The sequence below is a fragment of the Zingiber officinale genome, chromosome 5B (genome assembly GCF_018446385.1).
Source record: "Zingiber officinale cultivar Zhangliang chromosome 5B, Zo_v1.1, whole genome shotgun sequence".
NCBI classification, from domain to species: Eukaryota; Viridiplantae; Streptophyta; class Magnoliopsida; order Zingiberales; family Zingiberaceae; genus Zingiber; species Zingiber officinale.
Window position 1 is genome coordinate 96,151,551 of NC_055995.1, and position 21,175 is coordinate 96,172,725.

A 21,175-nucleotide genomic window follows, 5' to 3' on the forward strand; every position below is an offset into this window, starting at 1 on the left:
TTTTGGCGGAGGAGAGAGGGGAGGTGAAGGGGGGTGTGCGTTGACCGGGGGTGGGAAAAGCAATTTACAATTATGAAATATTAGGCTTTTAGGTTATCCACGGTAAGTGGACTGAAAATTTATATAGGACTAAATCGGTTGCCCATATTCAATGTTAGTGTTTATTTTTATTCCCTTAGGTTTGGGAGCTGGGGCTAAAATTGCGCAGCATAGACAGGTTCCATGGGTGTCACGTGAAATGCACGTGTTTATATTCTTGGTATATAGACTCGACTGGAAGCTGGAAAGGGGTAGTCGTCGGGGAGAGAACGGAGTGTCGAAGGAAGCCATCGCCGGCTAACGTGATTCAAGTGGGAGAGAGAGAGAGAGAGAGAGAGAGAGATGAGAGAATGAGGAGGAGTGGTCGTTATTTATGGAATCGACGAGTAGTTCCCTTTGCGGCGTCGGCGGAGGAGGAGGAGGAGGCGGCGGAGGGCGGTCGAAGGGGCGGATATGGGAGTTCCAGAGGGACATGCTCGCCGGGGCGGTGATGGGCGGAGCGATTCATACTGTGGTGGCCCCGATCGAGAGGGCCAAGTTACTGCTGCAGACGCAGGAGAGCAACGTCGCCCTCCTCGGCCGTGGCCGCCGCTTCCGGGGTATGATCGATTGCATAGCCCGCACAGTCCGCGAGGAGGGCGTACTCTCGCTGTGGCGCGGAAATGGCACCGGCGTCATCCGATACTACCCCTCGGTCGCTCTCAACTTCTCCCTCAAGGTATTCGCTTCTAAACTCCGTCTTTTTTCTTTGAATCGTCCATTTTCTGGCCCTTGAAAATGGGCTATTTTGATCTAAAATTTATTTCTTTTAGCACTATTTCTCTGCCGTCTGTTGTTCTTTTTCTTCCCATCACGTGCTTGGGCAGTCGATTCCAAAGAAACGAATCGATGCCAATGTTATGCTTAGTCTGATTTTGTCACTTCTAAGCAACCTTGATGAAAGGAATGAGTGAGTCTAATGCTTTATCTCGTATTTATTGGGGAATCGGTGCTGATTCTTGGCGATCACCAATGCTAATGCGCTGCTATAATTAATTCTATTCTTAAATCAGGATGTAAGGAATGTATGGTGCTGATGCTTAATCACATTATTCCAGTGAATTGATAAAACAAGATGAATTCTGCATCGCAAGTGAACTCTTGGACGTCTGTTGTCACTAGTGCATGCCATGGAGTTAGGTTCAGAAACCCCGGAGTTGATAAATCATGTAGACTGGAATCATATGAAACTAAAGCAGTGTTGGAGATTAGGGGATAACTTGTTGCTATCAAAATGGGTTACAAGTGAACTCATGAACGTGTTGTTGTCACTAGTGCATGCCATGGAGTTAGGTTCAGAAATTCTGGAGTTGATAAATCATGTAGACTGGAATCATGTGAAACTGAAGAAGTGTTGGTGACATTAGGGGATAACTTGTTGCTATTGAAATGGGTTAGCATGTGGGGTTTGGAATAAATGAAGGATTGAAGGAAAGGTATCTAATCTTCCAGCAAAATGCTGGCTGTATTCTAGAGTAGTACAGGAATTGCTAATTACCTGAAGAACACATCTGAGCAGCCATGGTCTGCAATTTAGGCTAAGGGTGGTAAATAGAGTGTTTGAAAGTGCACACTCACTACTTACTGGGTATTTGTAACATACATGCATGGCTCACGGAGAGAATTCATGCTACCCTTGTTAGATCATTCTTTAGAAAATTATGGTTCCTAAAATAGCATGAATTGTACAGCTGGAACAGCTTCACTATGAGTTTGTTAAATGTTTAATTCGATGATTAGGGTCTCATATCCTCTAACTTATGCAATATAGTAAATTAGTTTTTACACAAAAGTCATTTGATAGAGTAGTTCTTTAGGCACACCTACATACTTTGTAGTTTGTTGGATGACCAATTGTTACCTTACATATCTAGCTCTGCCTACCATTGGCACAACTTATTTTTCAGAGTAATATTATTTCTTAGTTTGTAGAATTCATGCTACCTTTGTTATGCCATTCTTTAGAAAATACTGATTCCCATAAATAATATGAATTTGTACAGTTGGAGCAGCTTCACTCGGTGTTTGTTTAATGTATAATGTACGTATTAGGACATCATATCCTCTGACTTTATAATATAGTAAATTAGTTTCTACACCAAATGCATTTGATTTTGTATTCTGATTCTTCTTTAGGCACATCCACATATACTTTATTATTTGCTGGATGATCCATTGCTACCTCACAAATTTAGCTATGCCTACTAAAGGCACAATGTAATTCTTTTTACAACAATATTATTTGTTGCATTGGTTTCACAGGAGACATTATGGGCATCCATAATTGCACCATCATCCTCTTATCATGATGAATTATCTTAACTGTACTTTCCAGATATGTCTTCCTTGTGCGTGTCTAATTTGTTCTTCTCAATTGCTTACCAAATTTGAACGCAAGAACAAAGAACACATTAATGTTAACTTTTTGGTCAGTTTTGTCTTACGTTATAGATATTTCAATCTCGGCATTTATACTCCTTTACTCAATTGCAAAATATACAAAAACACAATAATACATTTATCCACCACCAATCTGTCTGGCATTTCCAAATACATACGAGAGAAACAAAGTTATGTTAATAATGTCATTTATTCAGTAATTACTCTAATATATGTACTCTTTGCTCTGAAGTCTATCTTGTTATACTAAAGAGGAATGTTGAAAATTGTTTTTGTGCAATGGTAGTGAAGGAGAGTAAGTATTGAACATTATGCATTAGCCACAAAGGATGGAGAACTGTGAAAAGATTGCAGAAATGCCGCAAATTTATATCGCTTGGTAGATTTAAAGAACAGCAAAACTACATCAAGAACCCACCAATCAGATCCAAGACTATCCGTTTAAAATGATATAAACTACATGCCAGTTATTTTTTTTTATTGTTCATTAAAATATCATTCATAATAAAATTTGTACAAAGAAATTTTTTAATATAGGAGAATCAGAATTTTCTTTCACACCTCTTTGTCATCTACACTTTGCCTTTTCATTGCAAATGAGACTATGACCTAATTTATCATGAAAACCATACTAATGAAAGCTATCTAATTTTCATCTCCTAATCTGATAAGCTAATAGTGTTTAGCAATGAGGTAACTTTAAAAAGGCTGAGGAATGCAGAGGTGAATCTGATTTCTTAAACACAGCATACAGTTCACACAATATTTCAGTTACCATTTCTTCTCAAGCTCTTAACCGCCTTTCCATTACTTCCTAATATTTGCAATTGTCTAATCTCTGGACAGACAGCCTAACCAAATTGAACACTGAAAAAGTGAATTGATATCCTTGTGCTTACAAGTCTTTTTAAGCCTTCCGACACCCAGCAGTGTGAGATACCTCCTGGTTTTAAAAATGGTTCTTTTTTTAAATCATCTTGTCAATTTTTGCTACCTATTAAAAAAATATAATTAAGCATTAATTTTAATCAATTTTCTAATTGTATGAACTAGTTGTAAGTTAAGGTTTTGGGTTGGTATCCTACCCAAACCAATGGTACAAAATATGAAAAATAGTTTCTTGCAAAAGTAATTCAGTATCAAGGACACTAATCTATACATGTGAGAAATGTTCAGCTTTACGGTATCTTTGGAACTGAATCTTTTATTTGTCACTACCATTAGATACTACCATTATATGTACTTCTCGCAGCCATTTTTAACTTGCTGTACCAAAGTTAGATTTGCCATCGGTCCTTCAAATAAGCGAATAATATTGTCCTTTTTAACTCTTTGTGCATCTGACTTATCCCTATGGTTTTATATGTCAATGTAACATTCCTCTGAATCACCAAGTAGTAGAGAGACTCCTTTTATGATCGAGTCAGTGGCCTCTTTGCCAAAATGGCACGAGAGTTGTTCGATCTTGCAAAATTATATCTTTTGGTGTCAAACTTTGTGTTCATGTACTTTGCATTAATTCTCTCCTTTAGATGCTCGATGGTTTTGTTTTCTTCATTCGGTATTGTATTCTTTAGTTATCTTGTTCCTCACTAGTTGTTGTTACATAAAGAGCTAAAGCTTTTCTCTGTACTACTCTTGCAGGATCTCTATAGGACCATATTGCACAGAGGAAAAACAGATCATTTGTCTGTCGCAACTGCCAACTTCATGGCAGGGGCGGCAGCAGGTTGCACAACTTTGGTGATCATCTATCCACTGGACATAGCCCATACCCGCCTCGCCGCAGACATCGGCAAGACTGAAGCTCGGCAATTCAGAGGCATCAGCCATTTCCTTCATACTGTCTACAAGAAAGACGGCATTCAAGGCATCTACCGAGGATTGCCCGCGTCAATCCACGGAATGGTCATCCATCGCGGCCTATATTTTGGTGGATTCGACACTGCCAAAGACCTCGTTCTCACTGATGACTCCCCCTTGTGGAAGCGTTGGGTAGCCGCTCAAGTTGTGACAACATTCGCCAGCTTGACCTCATATCCACTAGATACCGTTCGAAGGCGGATGATGATGCAATCTGGCCTGGAGAAACCGATGTACGATGGCACTCTGGATTGTTGGAGGAAGATTTATAAGCTGGAGGGTCTAAGATCATTCTATCGCGGTGCCTTATCTAACACGTTTAGGAGTACGGGAGCAGCTGCTATATTGGTTTTGTACGACGAGGTGAAGAAGCTAATGAGATGGGGTGGTTTTTGACAAGCATGGAAAACTTTTTAAGCCATTTTTTTCGATACACAAAAAAGATGGTCACAATAATAGCAAAGTGAGAATGCATCTCCTTTTTTATTTTTTATTTTTTACAGTTTTTAAAAATCTTTTTCACTTTTATTCCACTTGTGTACGGTCAACCTTTCGTGGTGTTGACCTTGGGACAGATTGACGGGAGTGTCGAAGGCGAGCGTATTCATCTTTTATCATAATATAAAAAGTTTTAGAAGTCCTCTCAGGATGGTCTAGCCGTTAGCACATGAGATGTTATCATCATGAGATCTGGAGTTCGAATCTCGATAAAGTTGAGGTAAATATTTTTCTTGTATGTTAGTCATTATTTCAAAGGTTAATAGTTATCTGTGATTTATCTCTTTCGTATTGAAATTCGTTTTAGTTTGATAAATTTAAAATACATATTTTATTAGAGGTGTGCAATCGACAAATTGAAAACAATTAAAATCGATCAAATTTTGCCGAATAAAATAAGCTGATATAAAAATTCGATCGAATTAATCGATTAAATTGGATAGTTTATACTGGTCTGATTCAGATACTGCTTACAAATAGTTAAATAGATCGCTGATAAAAAATTTTGATTTAATGGGTTTAATTGAGTTATGGATTTTAAAATTGTGATTCAATGGGTTTTATTGAGTTATGGATTTTAAAATTGAACTGAATAAATTTTAAATTTTAATATTTTATTAAGAAAATAAATTTCTAAATTAAACTTCCGAATCAGATACTGCTTACAAATAGTTAAATAGATCGCTGATAAAATTTTGATTTAATGGGTTCAATTGAGTTATGGATTTTAAAATTGAACTGAATAAATTTTAAAAATTAATATTTTATTAAAAAAAATAAATTTCAAAATTAAACTTTCGAATTGCTTAATTCCATTTCAATTACATGGGGAGAATTGAGTTGGTTAGTGTGGGATATAACTACTATTGATTTCATCTTTTACTACCCTATAATATCCAAGCAAACTAATCTATTTATTATATAGATGTTTTTCAAAATAATATTTTAATAATATGCTTAGGCATGTAAAGTAACAAAATCATATCAATTTTCTATAAATTTTTATTAATTTAAATTACATTAATATGTTTATAGTGTGATTAATGGAATATAAGAATTACCATTCCTTGTTTTTTGAAGTATTTTACCTTTCTGCCCCCTTCTCCAAGATTAAAACAAACGGAAAAAGCGACCTGGAGAGGAGGGAATCCAACGCGTCCTCCTCCTCGCTCTCTCTCTCCCTTCCCGATCGACGGCGATTACAGATCGAGGTCCTTCCACGGCGGCGTCATGCAGCTCGAGGTCTACAGGGGCCGCCCGTCGACGACCGCGCCACCTCCTCCTCCTCCTCCGCCCTCTTCCGATTTCAGGAGCTACAGCAGCTCCTACGCTTACTCCAACGCCGGCCCTAAGGAGTTGAAGGCCAACCCCGAGTTTGGCCCTTCCTCCTCCAGCCGGGGCGGCTGGCTCTTCAGCGATCCCGATTTCCAGCGCAAGCGCCGGGTTGCCGGCTACAAGGCCTACGCCGTCGAGGTCAAGGTCAAGGGCTCCCTGCGCCGGAGCTTCCGCTGGCTCAAGGACAAGTACTTCCGAGTAGTCTACGGCTGGTAGCGTCTCCCTTTTCACCCGGTACGCTCGATTCCTCAGCCAGATCGGCGGAACATGCTTTGCATTCTGGCCGATCTGCCATTTCGGTTATCGCATTAGGCTGTCATTACTCATTCATCTACCTACACACCCAATTCGTCCTGTTTGCCAAAACTCTGTCTCGAGGTCTATGAAAATGGTTGTTGACTTGATGAAATGTGTTGTTGCTTATCAACTCTGGTGGATTTCAAATCAAATCTTGAGTCCTAAATCCTAATTGATCTTTGATTCTTTCAGTTGCTCCCTTCCATGGTCTAAAGAACTTGTTGAATCTGAATCAAGAAATTTTGTTTGTTTGAGCCCTTCACTAGATGTTGGACAGTAGATGGACTAGAATTGAACCCTGGACCCTGATGCTATTCTCTAGTCTCAGTCGAACATTATTGTGCTTAAAATGGACAAAACAATGGTCATAAATTGCTAGTTCCATTCAAACTTCATGTCTGGCTTCTTTGGACTATTATCTAATCATCCTTCCTGGTGTACTGCCCTGCTTGCACTATTATTTGTTTGTGTTGCTCGATGGAAGAGCGGTTGAAAAGCCAAAACCTACATAGACAAATAGTGGAGAGCAGGTGACTTGTGCATTTCACCAAAGCCAAATGAGCTGAACATATACTTAAAGCATACACCAGAAGTCACTTCAGCTCAATTTTAACTACTCTAATATAATTATTCAATAATGACAGGTCATGGACAGGAATATTGCATGCCAAAATTAATTTGCTGGCCACAGAAATTCTGTTGTTTAGAGGGGTGGCACGAAGAAGAACAACCTGTATTGTTAGTGTTTTGTGGTTGTAATTTGGAGATCAGCAGATATGTCTGAATGTGATTTGTCATCCAGTATCAGAACAGCTGAGCTGCTAATTAATTATCACTGTTGTGGAGATGGTGATGATATTTATTCTCCATATATTTTTGTCTTCTTTTGATCTGTCTACAATCTATGTATCTATATGACTCTTTATCTAAGATTTGGAATATTTAGGACTGCTAATTAAATGTGTCATATTTGTGAAGTTGGTTATGGCATATAAACAAGTGATAGCTGCCATGGGCCAGTTTTTGCTAGACATGGAAGCAGTTGAATCCTGCTGCATCGTATATTTCATATTACAAACTGTTTAAGGCAGACTGAATCCACATGAACTCTCTAGCCACATCGAGCAAGAAGGAAGATGAACAACCAAAGCACCCAGCAATTCTGCTGTGCCAAGCCTAATCCACAAATTTATCTCGGCAAAAGGTACTTCCTAACCCAATTTCGTCTAGCCAGCTACACTAAACCGAGGTCCGAGATAGATCAGGAATTTCAATGATAAGATTTTACAGAACAAAAATACAATGTATTTACCTCACTCATTTGTTAATGCTTGTGCTCATACATAAACATTGACTATTAACATATAGCATCAATAGAATATCTATTCAACCAACCAACAAAAGGTAAAAAAAATAAATTTGAAAGAAGCTTAAACCATTATATAGAATACCAGTATGAGAGTCATTCAAAACAACATTGCCATTATCATGTTTTTCTGTTAGGATACCAATTAGCTTTTGCATGCTTTACTGAACATCATCCTAAGTAACCTATCCAACATCTATAATTGAAATATTTATAATTCATTTCTCTAGAACTTTTGCCGTCTTATCAACAAACTTCCAAAAGAATGTTTGCATCACAACTAAACCCATAATAGTTCCAACATTGCATCCACAGAAAATGAATACAAGTAGACTGATTGATGAAAATAACCATTTCGTTCAATCTCAGAGCTAGATAAACTTCTACCAGTTATTTTCAAAATAGAAAGATCAGGGAACTGGACAGGATAGATCTGTTAAATCCAGCAAATTGGCTAATCCCTTATGATTTTAGAGCACGGATTTACAATTGGCAGCTTTCCAGCATATAAATTATACGGACAATAAACTATGATATCGAGACTTGACGCTTCAACAACATCAATATCAGACTAAGAATTTAGACAGATTGGTGCCTCAGCAAACATATTAATGAAAGCAAGAACAAACTTATGCAACTTTAGTAGTTACCTATCTGAAGGTTGCAATTCATTGACAGTTCCAAAATACAGTCTGTTACCAGTCATTTTGCAACAACTTACATCTTAATTCACCACACCAACAACTTAAAGAGTTCGATATTTCACCAGGGAAATGTTCTATGAGTTGTAGCAAGTTGTTGCAAGAAGTGCCTTGGATAATTTGATCCATGAATAACAATATAGTGACACAAAAGAAGGATTAGAAAAACATATAATCAGGTTCAAATGACATCACTGATTGTCAATGCAAACATAGACAAGAGCCAGACTACCAAATGATCAGGCAATACAGCAAATAGAACCCGAGTAAAGATAGACAAAAATGAAACGGTGATTACCTGCCAGACTTCCAACATGCTTATCGGAAACTACAGAAGAACAAGCCCAAGTTCTGAAGGTGTCAAAGCATTTCTAATTCTATAGTTGTATAAATAGTAATGAAGTTGCCCATCACCAGGCCCAAACTTCAGCTCCTTCAGAAAGGTCTCATTGTGCATGACATCAAGAGCATTGAATACATCATAATCCTTCTGCTTTGCCACAATCAGTGCATCATTCATCAGCTGGAGTAGTGAGGATTTTGTGGCCACGTTATAGTAAGAGTAGGCAGCCTTCAACACTGAGTAATTCTGGTTATTTAGAATCGAAGAAGGAAGTGTATAAAAGCTACAGAAATCTGTGACTTCATGGGTCTCAGGGCTCTCGACCACATAACTGTCGATCACATTCTCCATAGGCAGAAGCCAATGCTCCACATCATTGTCATCTAAATCAGGTGCGACAACGAATTGACTCAAGTATCCTCTCAGCAGCCGGGTGACCGCAGGAACATCACGAAGCTCCATCTTCCTGAATCCTGGGATCACAGTTGCCTCAGGAAGCTTGTAAAGCCTGATCGTTCTGCTCATAGTCATACGAGCTCCAAGGCGAGAGAACCCAACATCAATTAGCTTTTTGGGATTCAGCGAGCGATGCCAGTAGCGGCAGGTCGTGATGGGAGTCGGCAGGACTACCCCAGCTGTATAGGCTGCTTGCCAGATGTTCTCCAGATGAACCCGCCTAGTGACCTCCTTGATCATCACAGGTGCGAGCCGCTTCGACCTCAGCTTCTTGTGGACACACAGGAAGTTGACCTCGGCCATCCGGACAACCTCATCTCGCACACGGATCCTGGCAGGTACACCGGTGATGAAAGCGACGAGCTTCTTGGAGGCCTTCACGCGGACGCCAATGTGCCAGGCCTTGAAGTAACCTGGCGGGCGGAGCGCCCACTGGAGGAACTCTTTGGAGTAATTGAAGCGGAACATGTTCTCGTCGTCCTCGACGTAGTTGTTGCTCAGGAGAGTGAAGACATCGGTGCAGGTGTGGTCGTCGTCCATATCGCAGGTGGTCCACTCATACAAAGCGGGGAGGTTGTAAGGCTCCTGCTTAACGGCGGAAACCAGCGTCGGCTGCTCGATGGGGCCTTCCGAGAGGCTGGTGTCGCCGGCGTCCTTGAATTGTCCCACCGGTTGCGTCTCCCAGAAGCGATGCTGGTTGCTGCCCATGGATAGCGCCTGCTGGATCCTGCGGGCGAAAGAATCCATATCGATCCCGCCCTCCGCCGCCGCAGCGGCCGACGATTCCGGGCTCCCTTGTGACGCATCAGAAACAGCCTTCGGATCCGAGTTCAGGATTTGTTCCTCGCCGGGGGAGGAGCCGTTGTCGCCGACCACCATCGCGGAAACTAGAGACGAACACGCACGACCGAGATCGAAAACCGGCTCGGCGAGGAGAGAATCGAGGGCTACCTCTATGGATCAGTAGATCTCCACGACAGGGTCGGATCGAAGAGGTGGGAAAATTAGGGTTTGGTGACGGAAAGGCAGAGGCAGCGTGCGGAGATAGCGAAGAACTTTATTCGTCGTCGTCGACAATTATTAATTTAATTGGTAGCAGGTCAGATCGGATCGGATTAAATAGCAGCAATCGTAACGGTTAGAGGGGATCGTAACAATGGGCCATGGCTGTTAACCGACTATACTGCCCCACGAAAAGGTCTAGTGCTAGCCTAATATTTTATCCCGAAAATACTCTTTATTTCAATATTATTGTAGAAATATAGAAATTATTCGGTAGCTACCCTAACATGTTTAGGGTTTAATTTGATTAAAATTTGTATATTTGTAGATAAATTTTTAAGTCTAAAATTATGAACCATAAATTCTAAATTTTAAATATTATTATATTAAAATATTTTTAACAGCTTGATTAAAATTATTCAAATTTCATCAATATTATTTTAAAATAGTTATAAAAACTATTAAGTAGCCGCTATAATATTATAAGAGTATATTATATTAGGTATTAGTAGAAGAACCTTGATGTAATGGTAAAATTATTATCGTATTTGAGTTTTAAAAATTACCTCTTGCAAAGTAATATAAGGGGGTGTTTGGTTCTTTCCTAAGAATAGGAATCGGAATGGGAATCATTGTATTGTGGAATGGGAATGAGTATGAGCATGGATATCACTCTTAAAAGCAATGTTTGGTTAGTTGTATATCTTCTATCGGAATAAATCAAATTTTCCTTTTTTACCCTTAAAGAAAAATAAGAGAAAAAATTAGATGTGAGAGAAAGATGAATGTGAGAAAAAAATATGATGAAAGAGAATGATGAGAGAGAAGGTATTATGAGAGAGAAAGTGTGATAAGAAAGAATGAAGAGAGAGAAAGTGTAATGAGAGAAAATGAAAAAAGAGTGTGTGATTGGAGAGAGCATGATGAGAGAAAATATGATGTGAGAGAAAGTATGATAGGAGAGGATGAAGAGAGAGAAAATATAGTGAGAAAAAAATGAGGAGCGAGTGTGTTATGAGAGAGATTGAGGAGAGAGAAAGTATGGTGAGAGAAAAAGAGAACAGTGAATATGATGGGAGAGATTGAGGAGAGAGAAATTATGATGAGAGAGAAAGTGTGTTGAGGAAAAAAGGAGTAAGTGTGATAAGAGAGATTGAGGAGAGAGAAAGTATGATGAGAGAGAAAGTATAATGAGAGAGAAAGTGTGTTGAGGAAAAAAGGAGTAAGTGTGATAAGAGAGATTGAGGAGAGAGAAAGTATGATGAGAAAGAAAGTATGATGAGAGAGACAGTGTGTTGAGGAAAAAAGGAGGAAGTGTGATGAGAGAGAAAGTATGATGAGAAAAAAGAGTGTGTGATGGGAGAGATCGAGGAGAGAGAAAATATGATGAGAGAGAAAGTGTGATGAGGAAAAAAAGAAGGAAGAGAATGCGATGGAAGAGATTGAGGAGAGAGAAAGTGTAATGAGAAAAAAAGAGGAAAGAGAGTGTGATAGGAGAGATTAAGGAGAGAGAAAGTGTGTGATAAAATGATGAGAGAGAAACTATGATGAGAGAGAATAAGGAGAGATAAGTGATATGAAAGAAAAAATAAATAAATATATTTTGATATTTGATATTAATGGAGAAAATTTTAGTTTTAAGTCAAGGGTATTTTTGGAATAAGGAAATATTTTGATTGATGAAAATAGGATAATGGCTCATTGAAGGGGGGTACATGGGAATGAGTTATTACCCAATTTCAAGGATTCATTCCCTTATTTGTATTCCTATTCCTATAATCCAAACATTAACAATGGGAATCAATGATTCTCATTCTCATTCCCCACTCCTATTACCCTAAACCAAACGCCCCCTAAGATTGCATACAATATATCTTTCTTCAAAATCGTGCATTGGTAAAAACTTCGTGCACCAAGTTACCCCTTTTATTGTATTAGGTGTTACACGTAGTCATAAAAACTTCTTGTAAAGTAAGATAAGACTGTATATAATAGACTCTTCCTCAAAATCCCACATTGATGGACACTTCATGTATCGAGCTGTCTTTTTTTATTATATTAGGTGTTACATATTATAACAGGTACAAAATAACTTTACAAGTAATAACTAATCGTAGTTATTACAATAGCACTAGAAATAAAAAAAAAATAACAACATTATAATAGCTACTTGATATGGTAACAAAAGGTGATTAAACTTATATACTTCTCATAATTTATCCCTAGATTATGTGAAGAAAAGTAAATCATAAAATTAACTTATAGCAAACAACCAAATGACTAATGGGTGAAAATACGTCCACCGTATAATAACTACTTGATAGTTTCCACGCGTTATACCAGCTAATAATTTTATACTTACAACTGCCACTCTTTATTTTAGTTATCATCAAAAGCGCGGGATTCCTTTAAAAAAGTTGAGATCCTCTGTCTCCAAAATAGTATGTCCCCATGTCCCCTTACCGATTGGACGGATTAAATTATATATCAAGGATGCAGTGCACATCACGAGACCATTATAACCGTCCAATCGATGAAAAGACATGAGGACATATCATTTTGAGGACAGAGAATCTCAACTCCCTTTAAAATGTATACTTTTGATTACATATATTCCACTGGGCCACAATGTTCAGAGTTACAGGCAAATAACACATTTGAGTGCATACAAGGCAACTATAATTTTTACACCACCCTGGACTAAGGGATCATCTAGATGCATAAAATTCTCCAGCCATTCTGCAATATATTCACATCGGATTGCAGGAGAAGATAGCCCACGCGACTTTCACCAGCCTCTGTGCAACACATTCGCAGCGCCAGTGAAAAAAGCTAAGCAACTTCAATATCAACTTATGCACAACTATTAACACAATGGCAACTGTTCAAGGGCACTTCGATATCAGCTTATGTACACCTATTAACACAATGGTGCCTGTTCATGTCCCCTTCAGGCACTGAAACCACTGTGGAGAGAGCTCCAGGGGTTGGTGGGGATGCTATTGCAAGCTTGTGCAGAGATTTCTGTCATTGTCTCGGCGCTGACACCGGCGTTGCAGATGTTTGCTAGAGCGCGCATATGTTTCATCCCGTACTGAGAGAGAGATCCACAATGCATTTCAAAAGTTCTTACCTGTATCAATTTGTAAATTAGAGGGAATGAAAGATCAATTCTAATGTAATCTATCAGCTGATTCATATAGATGTTAGCTTTCTTAGTAAGGAACTAATTTGTAAGTCTAGATTCTGGATCGTATCAAGAGTTCACATGATTGTCAAGAACTAGATCACCACAAACATTAAGCAGAACAATAAAATAGCTGACTGGTATACTCACCGTTGACTTGAGGCAGGACCAATCATCCACTAAAGGTTGGCCTGCAGGCCGAACAGTTTTGAGCACTTCTGAGCCTTGCTTGGAACCAAACAGCAAATTCCCAATGAGCTCTACACTATTATCTACATGCAACCGATGAGACATTACTTCAAGCAACTCCTTGTGGGCATCAAGCTTCTGAGAAGAGCCTAAAGGTGCTCTTTGATACTATGTAGAAAGGAAAGATAATTAGTTGTAAACTACCAAAGAAACAATATGTAGACAGTCCTAAGGCATCAAGAGAATTGAGTGTGCAGGCAATGCCAACCTTATGCCAAAAATAAACTAGATCTGCATCTCGTTGGTTAACGACAGCCCTTGGGAATGACAATGAATTGCCCTCGACAAAAGTGGAATTGTCATTGGCAGGATTGGAGCCCACGTATAAGAACAGGTTTTGCACATTGAGTTCTAGATCTCCATATTGCATGACATGTGAACCATACCTATATGTACTGTCAACTGCAGTCCTGATTTTAACCTGAAAACGTGTAAGAAGAGGAATATCAGACTGGAAAGGCCAAAAACAACTATCATGATACAAGAAAATGATGTCCTGAAATACTTACAAGTTGATACTGCTGTTTCAATGTTTCAGTCCGTAAATTGTGTATATCACTGTATATGCAGGCAAAAAACAGTTTAGAACTAATCTGTACTCACTTTCTTATACCCAAATGAGCTAACAATCATTCCTTTTTTATATAGTTTTGATGGTTCCTGTCTAGATGTATTCAATTCATATAAACTATAGATTACAAGTTAAAATGGAACACTGATGAGGTGAGGGTCATTCCTATCTTAGTTTTTACAGTTCCTATCAAGATGCTATTACTTTCATATACAATATAGAACCCTCATATGCCCCTAATCTAAATCATTAGATAAATTACATGTATCTTATAATTAGATGATTTGTATTGAGATAATAAGTGCTCCAATACAAGAAAAACATAAACAAGGATCAATGAAAACAATCCAGAAAGGATAATCTAGCTACACTGGAGAGAGAAAGAGGGAGAGAGTATGTTCAACAAAAACATGGAAAGGGATGAGTTAATACAAACTTAACAAAGAAGTCATGTAAAATTTAACATCTTGAGAAAATAGTCATTACAAATAGTTTCAATATGAACAGAATAATACTAAAACAAAGACATTAAAAAGAACTAATGAATACAACTAGATAAAGAAACCATAAAAGATTAATATTTCAAGAAAATAAAAGAATGCGTACAAAATCATGATACTCACTCAACTTTCAAGTGTGAGGTATGCAATCTAAATTTCTTAGATGGATAGGCAAACAAATGTTCTAAAACTTTGTTATTGCAGAAAAACTCTATTCACAGATGTATCAAGAATTCGTTCTTGATGAAATTATGTAGTTCAGTCACCTGTCCTCCATCCAAGAAATACTATACAAGTCTCCCAAGCAGGTGAAGAATTCTAGCGGAGGCCCTGGGTACTCTCCAGGGCAATAAGTTCCCCAACTACTCTCATAGGAATTTGATGCTGTCGTTGCATAAATATTTATGTCTTCTGGGAGAAGACCCTCAAAAATACTTCCTGATTCACAAGCTTCGAGATAAAATACCTGTAATAACAAAGCAAAAAAAATTGTAAATATGTTGGGCTTCTATCAATCTTAATGATGTAATAAGGTTACCATGCTCTTGTAAGTTCCCATAGCATGCTTTTTCTTTAATGCATCGTTCAAATCGTCACTGTACAAGTATGGATAGGTGGGCATCCCTGCATAATTTCAAGACAGAGTGAAAACAGAATGTAATGATTTTCAGCATTATCATTGATTCATTTCTACTAACATACATGAAGGACCAACAAAATCTAAGATAGTTGAAACCTCATAATATTATTTGATGCATTAAAAGATTATTTTGTATCCACTTAAAACAGGTTATTGTCTCATATAAAGCTACACAACGAACTGAGCCTATCATACCCTTTAAACATGAGATCAAGAGAAGAAAATATATATTCAAATATATAATGATATGAGAGCAGTTAGGGAAGTACTCACCAAGAACCCCAGGCCCACCATGATCAGAGTAGAATATGAAAATATGATCATCTGGACCACTATCAACTACTTTCCTACTACCTCCAGTAACAGCAGTTTTATCTCCAAGGAGAACAGCCAAGAAGTTGTTCACATTAACATCATTTCCAACATAATCCTGCAAGGAGTTCTCTGTAAACTGAGACAAGTAATCTCGGTTGACCAATAAAATTTTGAGAATGAATTATGGCATAAATGGAACCTTTGGAACTCCAGCATACACATCTCCACCTTCTGGATGATTAATTATGACCCCAGGTCTAGGATTTTCCATGTTGTATGCAATGTCATCGTACATAAAAACTATAATATTCTCATCTTTTAGTCCACCATTCTTCATTATTTGATATGCGTGACAAATATCTGCCTGAATTCATGTTTTCCAGAAGATGTGTTAGGATTCATGCAGAATTGTGACAGTCATCTAAAAGGACTGTCTAATTCTTAGAACAATTTCTTCAAATTTCTTCTTAGAAAGAAAGAAATTTTGGAATTGAAAATTCTCCTGCAAAACAAATGACAGTATACACCGTACATGCAAGAAATTAGATATAAAATATCAGAATCTATGTTATAGAATTTCACCGAACTGGAAATTCAGAATGAATGAAATTTAAGGATTTTCCGGTTTGTTGATCATCAGTTAAAGGAAATCCTTTGGTTTAATTTAGCTGTATTTTTGCTGGTGGACAAAAGTATCATTTGCTGATTTCGGTGAGAATTAATTTGTCTTCGTAGACTTCATTCACAACTCACTTAAAGCTGGTTGCTAATGATCCATCCTACTTTCCCTCCTTTTCGTTCTCGTTATATGATTGTATGTGTTTATCTTACTGACTAACTATCATTTTCCACTGCTTTGGTCTCATTCCGAGGGGCCATACAGATTGGTCTATGTAAATTAATTTTATTTAGAGAAAAAAATTCATTGTGTCCCATTCTCATAGTTTATTATTATTATTTTTTAAATGTCATCCACACTTTGAAAGTTAGTTTTTTACTCCTTAGACTTGGAAATTGTTGAAATATCTCCTTCTCCATTAACTTGCAAAGCTAATAATCATATGTATTGCACATGACAGAATAAACTGAATTTATAAATTGGTTTGCTATGGAATTTTCATCAAGATAAACTTTTTAGGGTAAAAAGAAATTTGGGGCAAAAATAAAAAGGGCACTCAATAGTTGACAAATCGTCAAATGGGCACCCCATTTAAAGTAAACTATTTGAAATACCCTTGGACCAATTTTAAGATTTAGGTTGTAACATGTAGCATTGTAGCATTGGTTGCAATGTGTAGGCTAACTTCTACAACAATGTCATTATTTTATATTGATTTTGTTTATTGGAGAGTGATAATCTTGTTAAAACAATATTTCAATGAGCAAAACAAACTAAGAATACTTCATGACACCCCCTACATTTCAAATGAACATTATCCGATCACAATCGACTACGTAGAAGTAGCAAGTAGCTGCTACAATGTTGATTTTACTTATTCAAGAGTGATAACTAGGTTACAACAATATTTCATAGCAAAACAAACTAAGAAGACTATGACACCCACTACATTTCAAATAAATATTATTTGATTACGATTGGCTGTGTAGAAACTAGTAGGTAGCTGATACAACGTGTAACAACGGGTTGTTAGCTTCTACAATAGTATCATTATCTTATGTTGATTTTGTTTATTGGAGAGTAATAGTTTAGTTAAAACAACATTTTAGTGAGCAAAATAAATTAAGGGGACTCCATGACACCCGCTACATTTCAAATGAACATTATCTTATCACGATTGACTGTGTAGAAGCTAGCAAATAGCTTCTATGCTTTGTAGCAGCTATTGGTAGCTGCTATAATAGTGTTGGATCAAGGGTATTTTTGATATAAAATTACTGATGGGGGCATCCATTTGATTATTTATTTTTTTATTTTTTTGAAAAAAGGGATGCCTATTTGATGTTTCCCTTAATTTGGGACACCCTTTTGATTTTTGCCCAAGAATTTTAATGTCTTTCTAGTGGTGTTTTAATAAAGTCAAACTAGAAAAGTATTGATTTTTGGACTACAAGGTGAATCAGTAAAAATTTCATCAAAATAACCTTTCTAGGCATAGCAAATCTAGATATATTTCTAATGGTGTTGCCAAACTTAAAAGTGGCCAAAACATTCAATTTGATGATGAATTTTTTAGATAGGCTGTTTTTCAAATCAACTTGTGCATTAGAATTGACATAAATTTGGCATAGAATAAATTTTGTTAGATAAAAAATGATGATGTCTCTCTAGAGGGTGTTGGTAAGCTCAAAATGGTAAAAACCTATTTTTAGAGCGCAAGCTAATTTAAATTTGCTTGCACCATCATAACTAGCATAAAATTGACACAGAATGTCTACAAAAAATAATATGAAAATCAACTTGTTGAATGTTTCATTGAAATTATTTTTAGGGAAAAAAAAAACTGAGATGTCTGATGGTACTGCAAAATAAAAAAAAATGACTAAAATCTTCAATTTTTGAAATCATAAGTTGCTTGTGCCATCAGAAATTCCACTGCAAGTTGATTTGTAAATCAGTTTGCCATGAAAATTTTCATTAAAATTAGTTGTCAAGATAAAATAATTCTGATGTATCTCTCTATTGGTGTTGGCAAGTTCAAAGTGGAATTTTTAAAATTTTAAACTACAAGTTCATTTACAATTCCGCTTTTGATATTCTATCTTGTGCACTGCACATGAGTGTTAACTTCTTTAGTAGAGAGAGGGCACTTGAGTCTGGATGGTAAAATGATAAGGACAAAAATCAAAAGGGTGCCCCAGATTTATTAAATCGTCATATAGACGCTCTATTTTTCAAGAATACCTTTACTTTCAGCGTTGTTGTAGCAGCTAGTCTTAACTGCTACGTGTTACAATATGAAAAATTAATTATTTCATTTTAATCAAAATTACTATACAAAAAACACTATTATATCAAAATACCCTTTATCAACTTGATCAAAATTGCTAAAACTTTATCCAAACTGCTTTAAGTTGGTCAAAATCACTTTAAAAACTTGTAGATGCTACTAAGTAGCTATTACAAAGTTGTAGAAGTTACTAAGTTGCCGCTACACAGTTATAGTTAAAAACCTTAAATTCTAAACCCTAAAACCTTGAACCCTAAATCCTAAACCGGGGACACTATTATATCAAGTTTACCAACTTGGTCAAAATTGTTTAAACTTTATCAAAATCACTTTAATTGATCAAAATCACTTTAAAACAATTGTAGAAGCTACTAAGTAGCTGCTATTGCAGAAGCTACTAAGTGGTTGCTACATAGTTATAAGTAAATCTTAAATCCTAAAACTTGAACTCTAAATTCTAAATTTTGGACATTATTATATCAAAATACTTTTTACCAACTTAATCAAAATTATTTAAAATTTATTAAAATTATTTTAAATTGGTCAAAACCACTTTAAACCAGTTGTAGAAGCTATAAGTAGTTGCTTCAATAATACAAGAGTCTTATATTAGTTGTTACATGTTGTAGCAGCTATCGAGTAACTGCTATACGTTGTAGCAGTTAGTCGTAGTTGCTACAACAACACTGAAAGTAAGGGTATTGTAGGAAAGTGGTACATCCTTTTGATTTATTTATTTTTTAAAAAAAGACACCCATCAAACAATTTGATAAATCATGGGTTCTCTTTAGATTTTTGCCCAAATGATAACTTTGAAAGTACGACGGACATCTCAAGAAGGCCAAGGAAACTTAACCGAGGACAAATGAAAATTTCTCTTTATTTTATAATCCATCGCTTATCCCAGTTAATTCCATATAAAACAAAACCCATTGATCATTCCGAGAAGCCAATCAGATTGCACTGAAAACAAACAAACAAGAACCAGTCATTCCTAAAGCCAAAGGATATGAAAGGGACTGAGAAGTGGACCTCCATTAGGAGATTACGGACAGTGTTAACTATTACCCAGACCTAATAAATGAACCAAAGATTCACGATTCCTGCATCTGGCCTGTCATATCACTAAAAAAAACTTGCCCAAACATGAACAATTAAGCTTAATAAGAATTGCCGAAAATACAAAAAAGGTAATAAAAAGGAAAACCCGACAGAAAATCAAACTGACCATGGTCTTGCAAATTACTAATCATTGTACCAAATAGGATGCGTCCAGTCTCCGCTATTTCAATTAGAAGAAAAATACACATCAAAAAAAAAACTCAAAATCGTTTGAGAAATCCTTTCGAAAGGGGAAAAAAACATCATTCTACAAGAAAAATCAAGTTCCGAAATAAAGCATCACAGGTCGAATAAAAAGGAAACAAATTTTAAACACCGAACTAAATCGAGAAACTTTTAGTGAATACAAACAGTAGCATAATAATAGTCAAACAGACATGAAGAAAGATCGGTGGAGGAAACACACACACACACACCTGATGTCGGTAGTTGTAGAAGCCTTTGGATCCGGCGATGAGTACGGCCCACCGGGTGCCAACGGCGTCGTCGACGCCTCCGCCGCTAGCCTTCGCGCCATCGAACCAGTCGGACGGTAACCGGATGGGGTTGCGAGCACCGTCGGCAAGCAGCAGCGAGAGGAGGAGGGAAGCGGCGACGATCGTGCCGGCGAGGAAGCGATCCATCGCAGCGGAAGAGGAATAAAGTGGAGAAGCAGAAGCCGAGGTCAACATTTTATAGCCGGAAATCTCCGCTCGAATCACAGCCGTTCATGGCGGGAGAGCAATGGACGGCGGAGAACCCATCTGGAAACGATCTTGAGATAACGTAGAAGTAGGACTGTGGAGCAATTTTAAAGTATCCTGTGCCACATCCTTTTTTTTTCCTTTTTATAAAAATAAAATAAAATCTTTAAATTATTCTCATTATTTTTCGAGCAAAATAAATTAAGCTTTGGTGGGCGGATTTTGTGATGACTATCTTAAACATGTGATTAATATAAAATATTTTGGAAGTTAAAAGTTTAATTAACAGTTTGTATATCGCAAGCCATAAGCAAAAATTCAATCTATGGATATGAAAAAAGTCAACGAAACGGCGGCCAAAGTGAGGAGGACCACATGAAATGCTAAAATCCAGTTGAATGAATGGTACAAAAGCGAATCTTGCACGCAATGCATAGATTCTCAATCGGCGGGTCCCTTGAAAAACATACAAATATTTCATTTCTATATTTGCATTGTAATTCTTAGGGCATTTTTTTCAAAGGGCCGACTTGGCTTCGTCTAGAAAATTTCGGACGTATCGTAGTTTCATATTTCCATTTTTTTCCCAAACTACCCTTCTCATTAAAAAAAATTAATCTGTCAGCCACGCGCGGTAGGCCAAGCAGTCGCCTGACCATG

General features: G+C 37.2%; 4 protein-coding genes across 5 annotated transcripts; 2 read left to right on the forward strand and 2 right to left on the reverse strand.

Moving 5' to 3' along the window:
• The first annotated feature begins 213 nt into the window (after nt 1-213).
• On the forward strand, nt 214-5,061 carry LOC121985084 (probable ADP,ATP carrier protein At5g56450). Of its 2 annotated transcripts, XR_006113058.1 has the most exons (3): nt 214-757; nt 4,123-4,804; nt 4,917-5,061. XR_006113058.1 is itself a non-coding variant. In XM_042538357.1 (2 exons), the coding sequence occupies exons 1-2, from the start codon at nt 413-415 to the stop codon at nt 4,735-4,737; spliced, it is 960 nt and encodes a 319-aa protein (XP_042394291.1). In that variant the 5' UTR covers nt 214-412; the 3' UTR covers nt 4,738-4,827. The 2 variants fall into 2 exon arrangements, 1 of the variants encoding a protein (XP_042394291.1); XM_042538357.1 differs by lacking the exon at nt 4,917-5,061 and having other exon boundaries at nt 4,123-4,827.
• An 882-nt stretch (nt 5,062-5,943) lies between these two features.
• On the reverse strand, nt 5,944-10,424 carry LOC121985085 (glycylpeptide N-tetradecanoyltransferase 1-like). The gene is made up of 2 exons (XM_042538358.1): nt 8,837-10,424; nt 5,944-6,975 (listed from the first exon to the last, which is right to left on the reverse strand). Exon 1 carries the CDS (start codon nt 10,214-10,216, stop codon nt 8,867-8,869), a length of 1,350 nt encoding a protein of 449 aa, XP_042394292.1. The 5' UTR covers nt 10,217-10,424; the 3' UTR covers nt 5,944-6,975; nt 8,837-8,866.
• Nucleotides 5,950-7,426, forward strand: LOC121985086. The gene is made up of 2 exons (XM_042538359.1): nt 5,950-6,408; nt 7,116-7,426. The coding sequence occupies exon 1, from the start codon at nt 6,070-6,072 to the stop codon at nt 6,388-6,390; it is 321 nt and encodes a 106-aa protein (XP_042394293.1). The 5' UTR covers nt 5,950-6,069; the 3' UTR covers nt 6,391-6,408; nt 7,116-7,426.
• A 2,499-nt stretch (nt 10,425-12,923) lies between the features above and the next one.
• LOC121985087 (vacuolar-processing enzyme-like) lies at nt 12,924-20,478 on the reverse strand. Its single transcript, XM_042538360.1, has 9 exons — nt 20,249-20,478; nt 16,001-16,165; nt 15,760-15,916; nt 15,385-15,470; nt 15,113-15,312; nt 14,285-14,333; nt 13,984-14,196; nt 13,677-13,883; nt 12,924-13,472 (listed from the first exon to the last, which is right to left on the reverse strand). Exons 1-9 carry the CDS (start codon nt 20,453-20,455, stop codon nt 13,290-13,292), a joined length of 1,467 nt encoding a protein of 488 aa, XP_042394294.1. The 5' UTR covers nt 20,456-20,478; the 3' UTR covers nt 12,924-13,289.
• Between the last annotated feature and the right edge of the window lie 697 nt (nt 20,479-21,175).

What these genes read in the sequence shown, in the direction of transcription:
- LOC121985084 (XM_042538357.1), top strand. Translation starts at nt 413, where the DNA reads ATGGAATCGACGAGTAGTTCCCTTTGCGGCGTCGGCGGAGGAGGAGGA. An exon ending in CTCTCAACTTCTCCCTCAAG is followed by an intron (nt 758 to 4,122) that starts GTATTCGCTTCT and finishes CTACTCTTGCAG; the next exon opens with GATCTCTATAGGACCATATT.
- LOC121985087 (XM_042538360.1), bottom strand. Translation starts at nt 20,455, where the DNA reads ATGGATCGCTTCCTCGCCGGCACGATCGTCGCCGCTTCCCTCCTCCTC. An exon ending in TGGTGGGCCTGGGGTTCTTG is followed by an intron (nt 15,471 to 15,759) that starts GTGAGTACTTCC and finishes GAAATTATGCAG; the next exon opens with GGATGCCCACCTATCCATAC. An exon ending in TGGGAACTTACAAGAGCATG is followed by an intron (nt 15,313 to 15,384) that starts GTAACCTTATTA and finishes TTGTTATTACAG; the next exon opens with GTATTTTATCTCGAAGCTTG.
- LOC121985085 (XM_042538358.1), bottom strand. Translation starts at nt 10,216, where the DNA reads ATGGTGGTCGGCGACAACGGCTCCTCCCCCGGCGAGGAACAAATCCTG.
- LOC121985086 (XM_042538359.1), top strand. Translation starts at nt 6,070, where the DNA reads ATGCAGCTCGAGGTCTACAGGGGCCGCCCGTCGACGACCGCGCCACCT.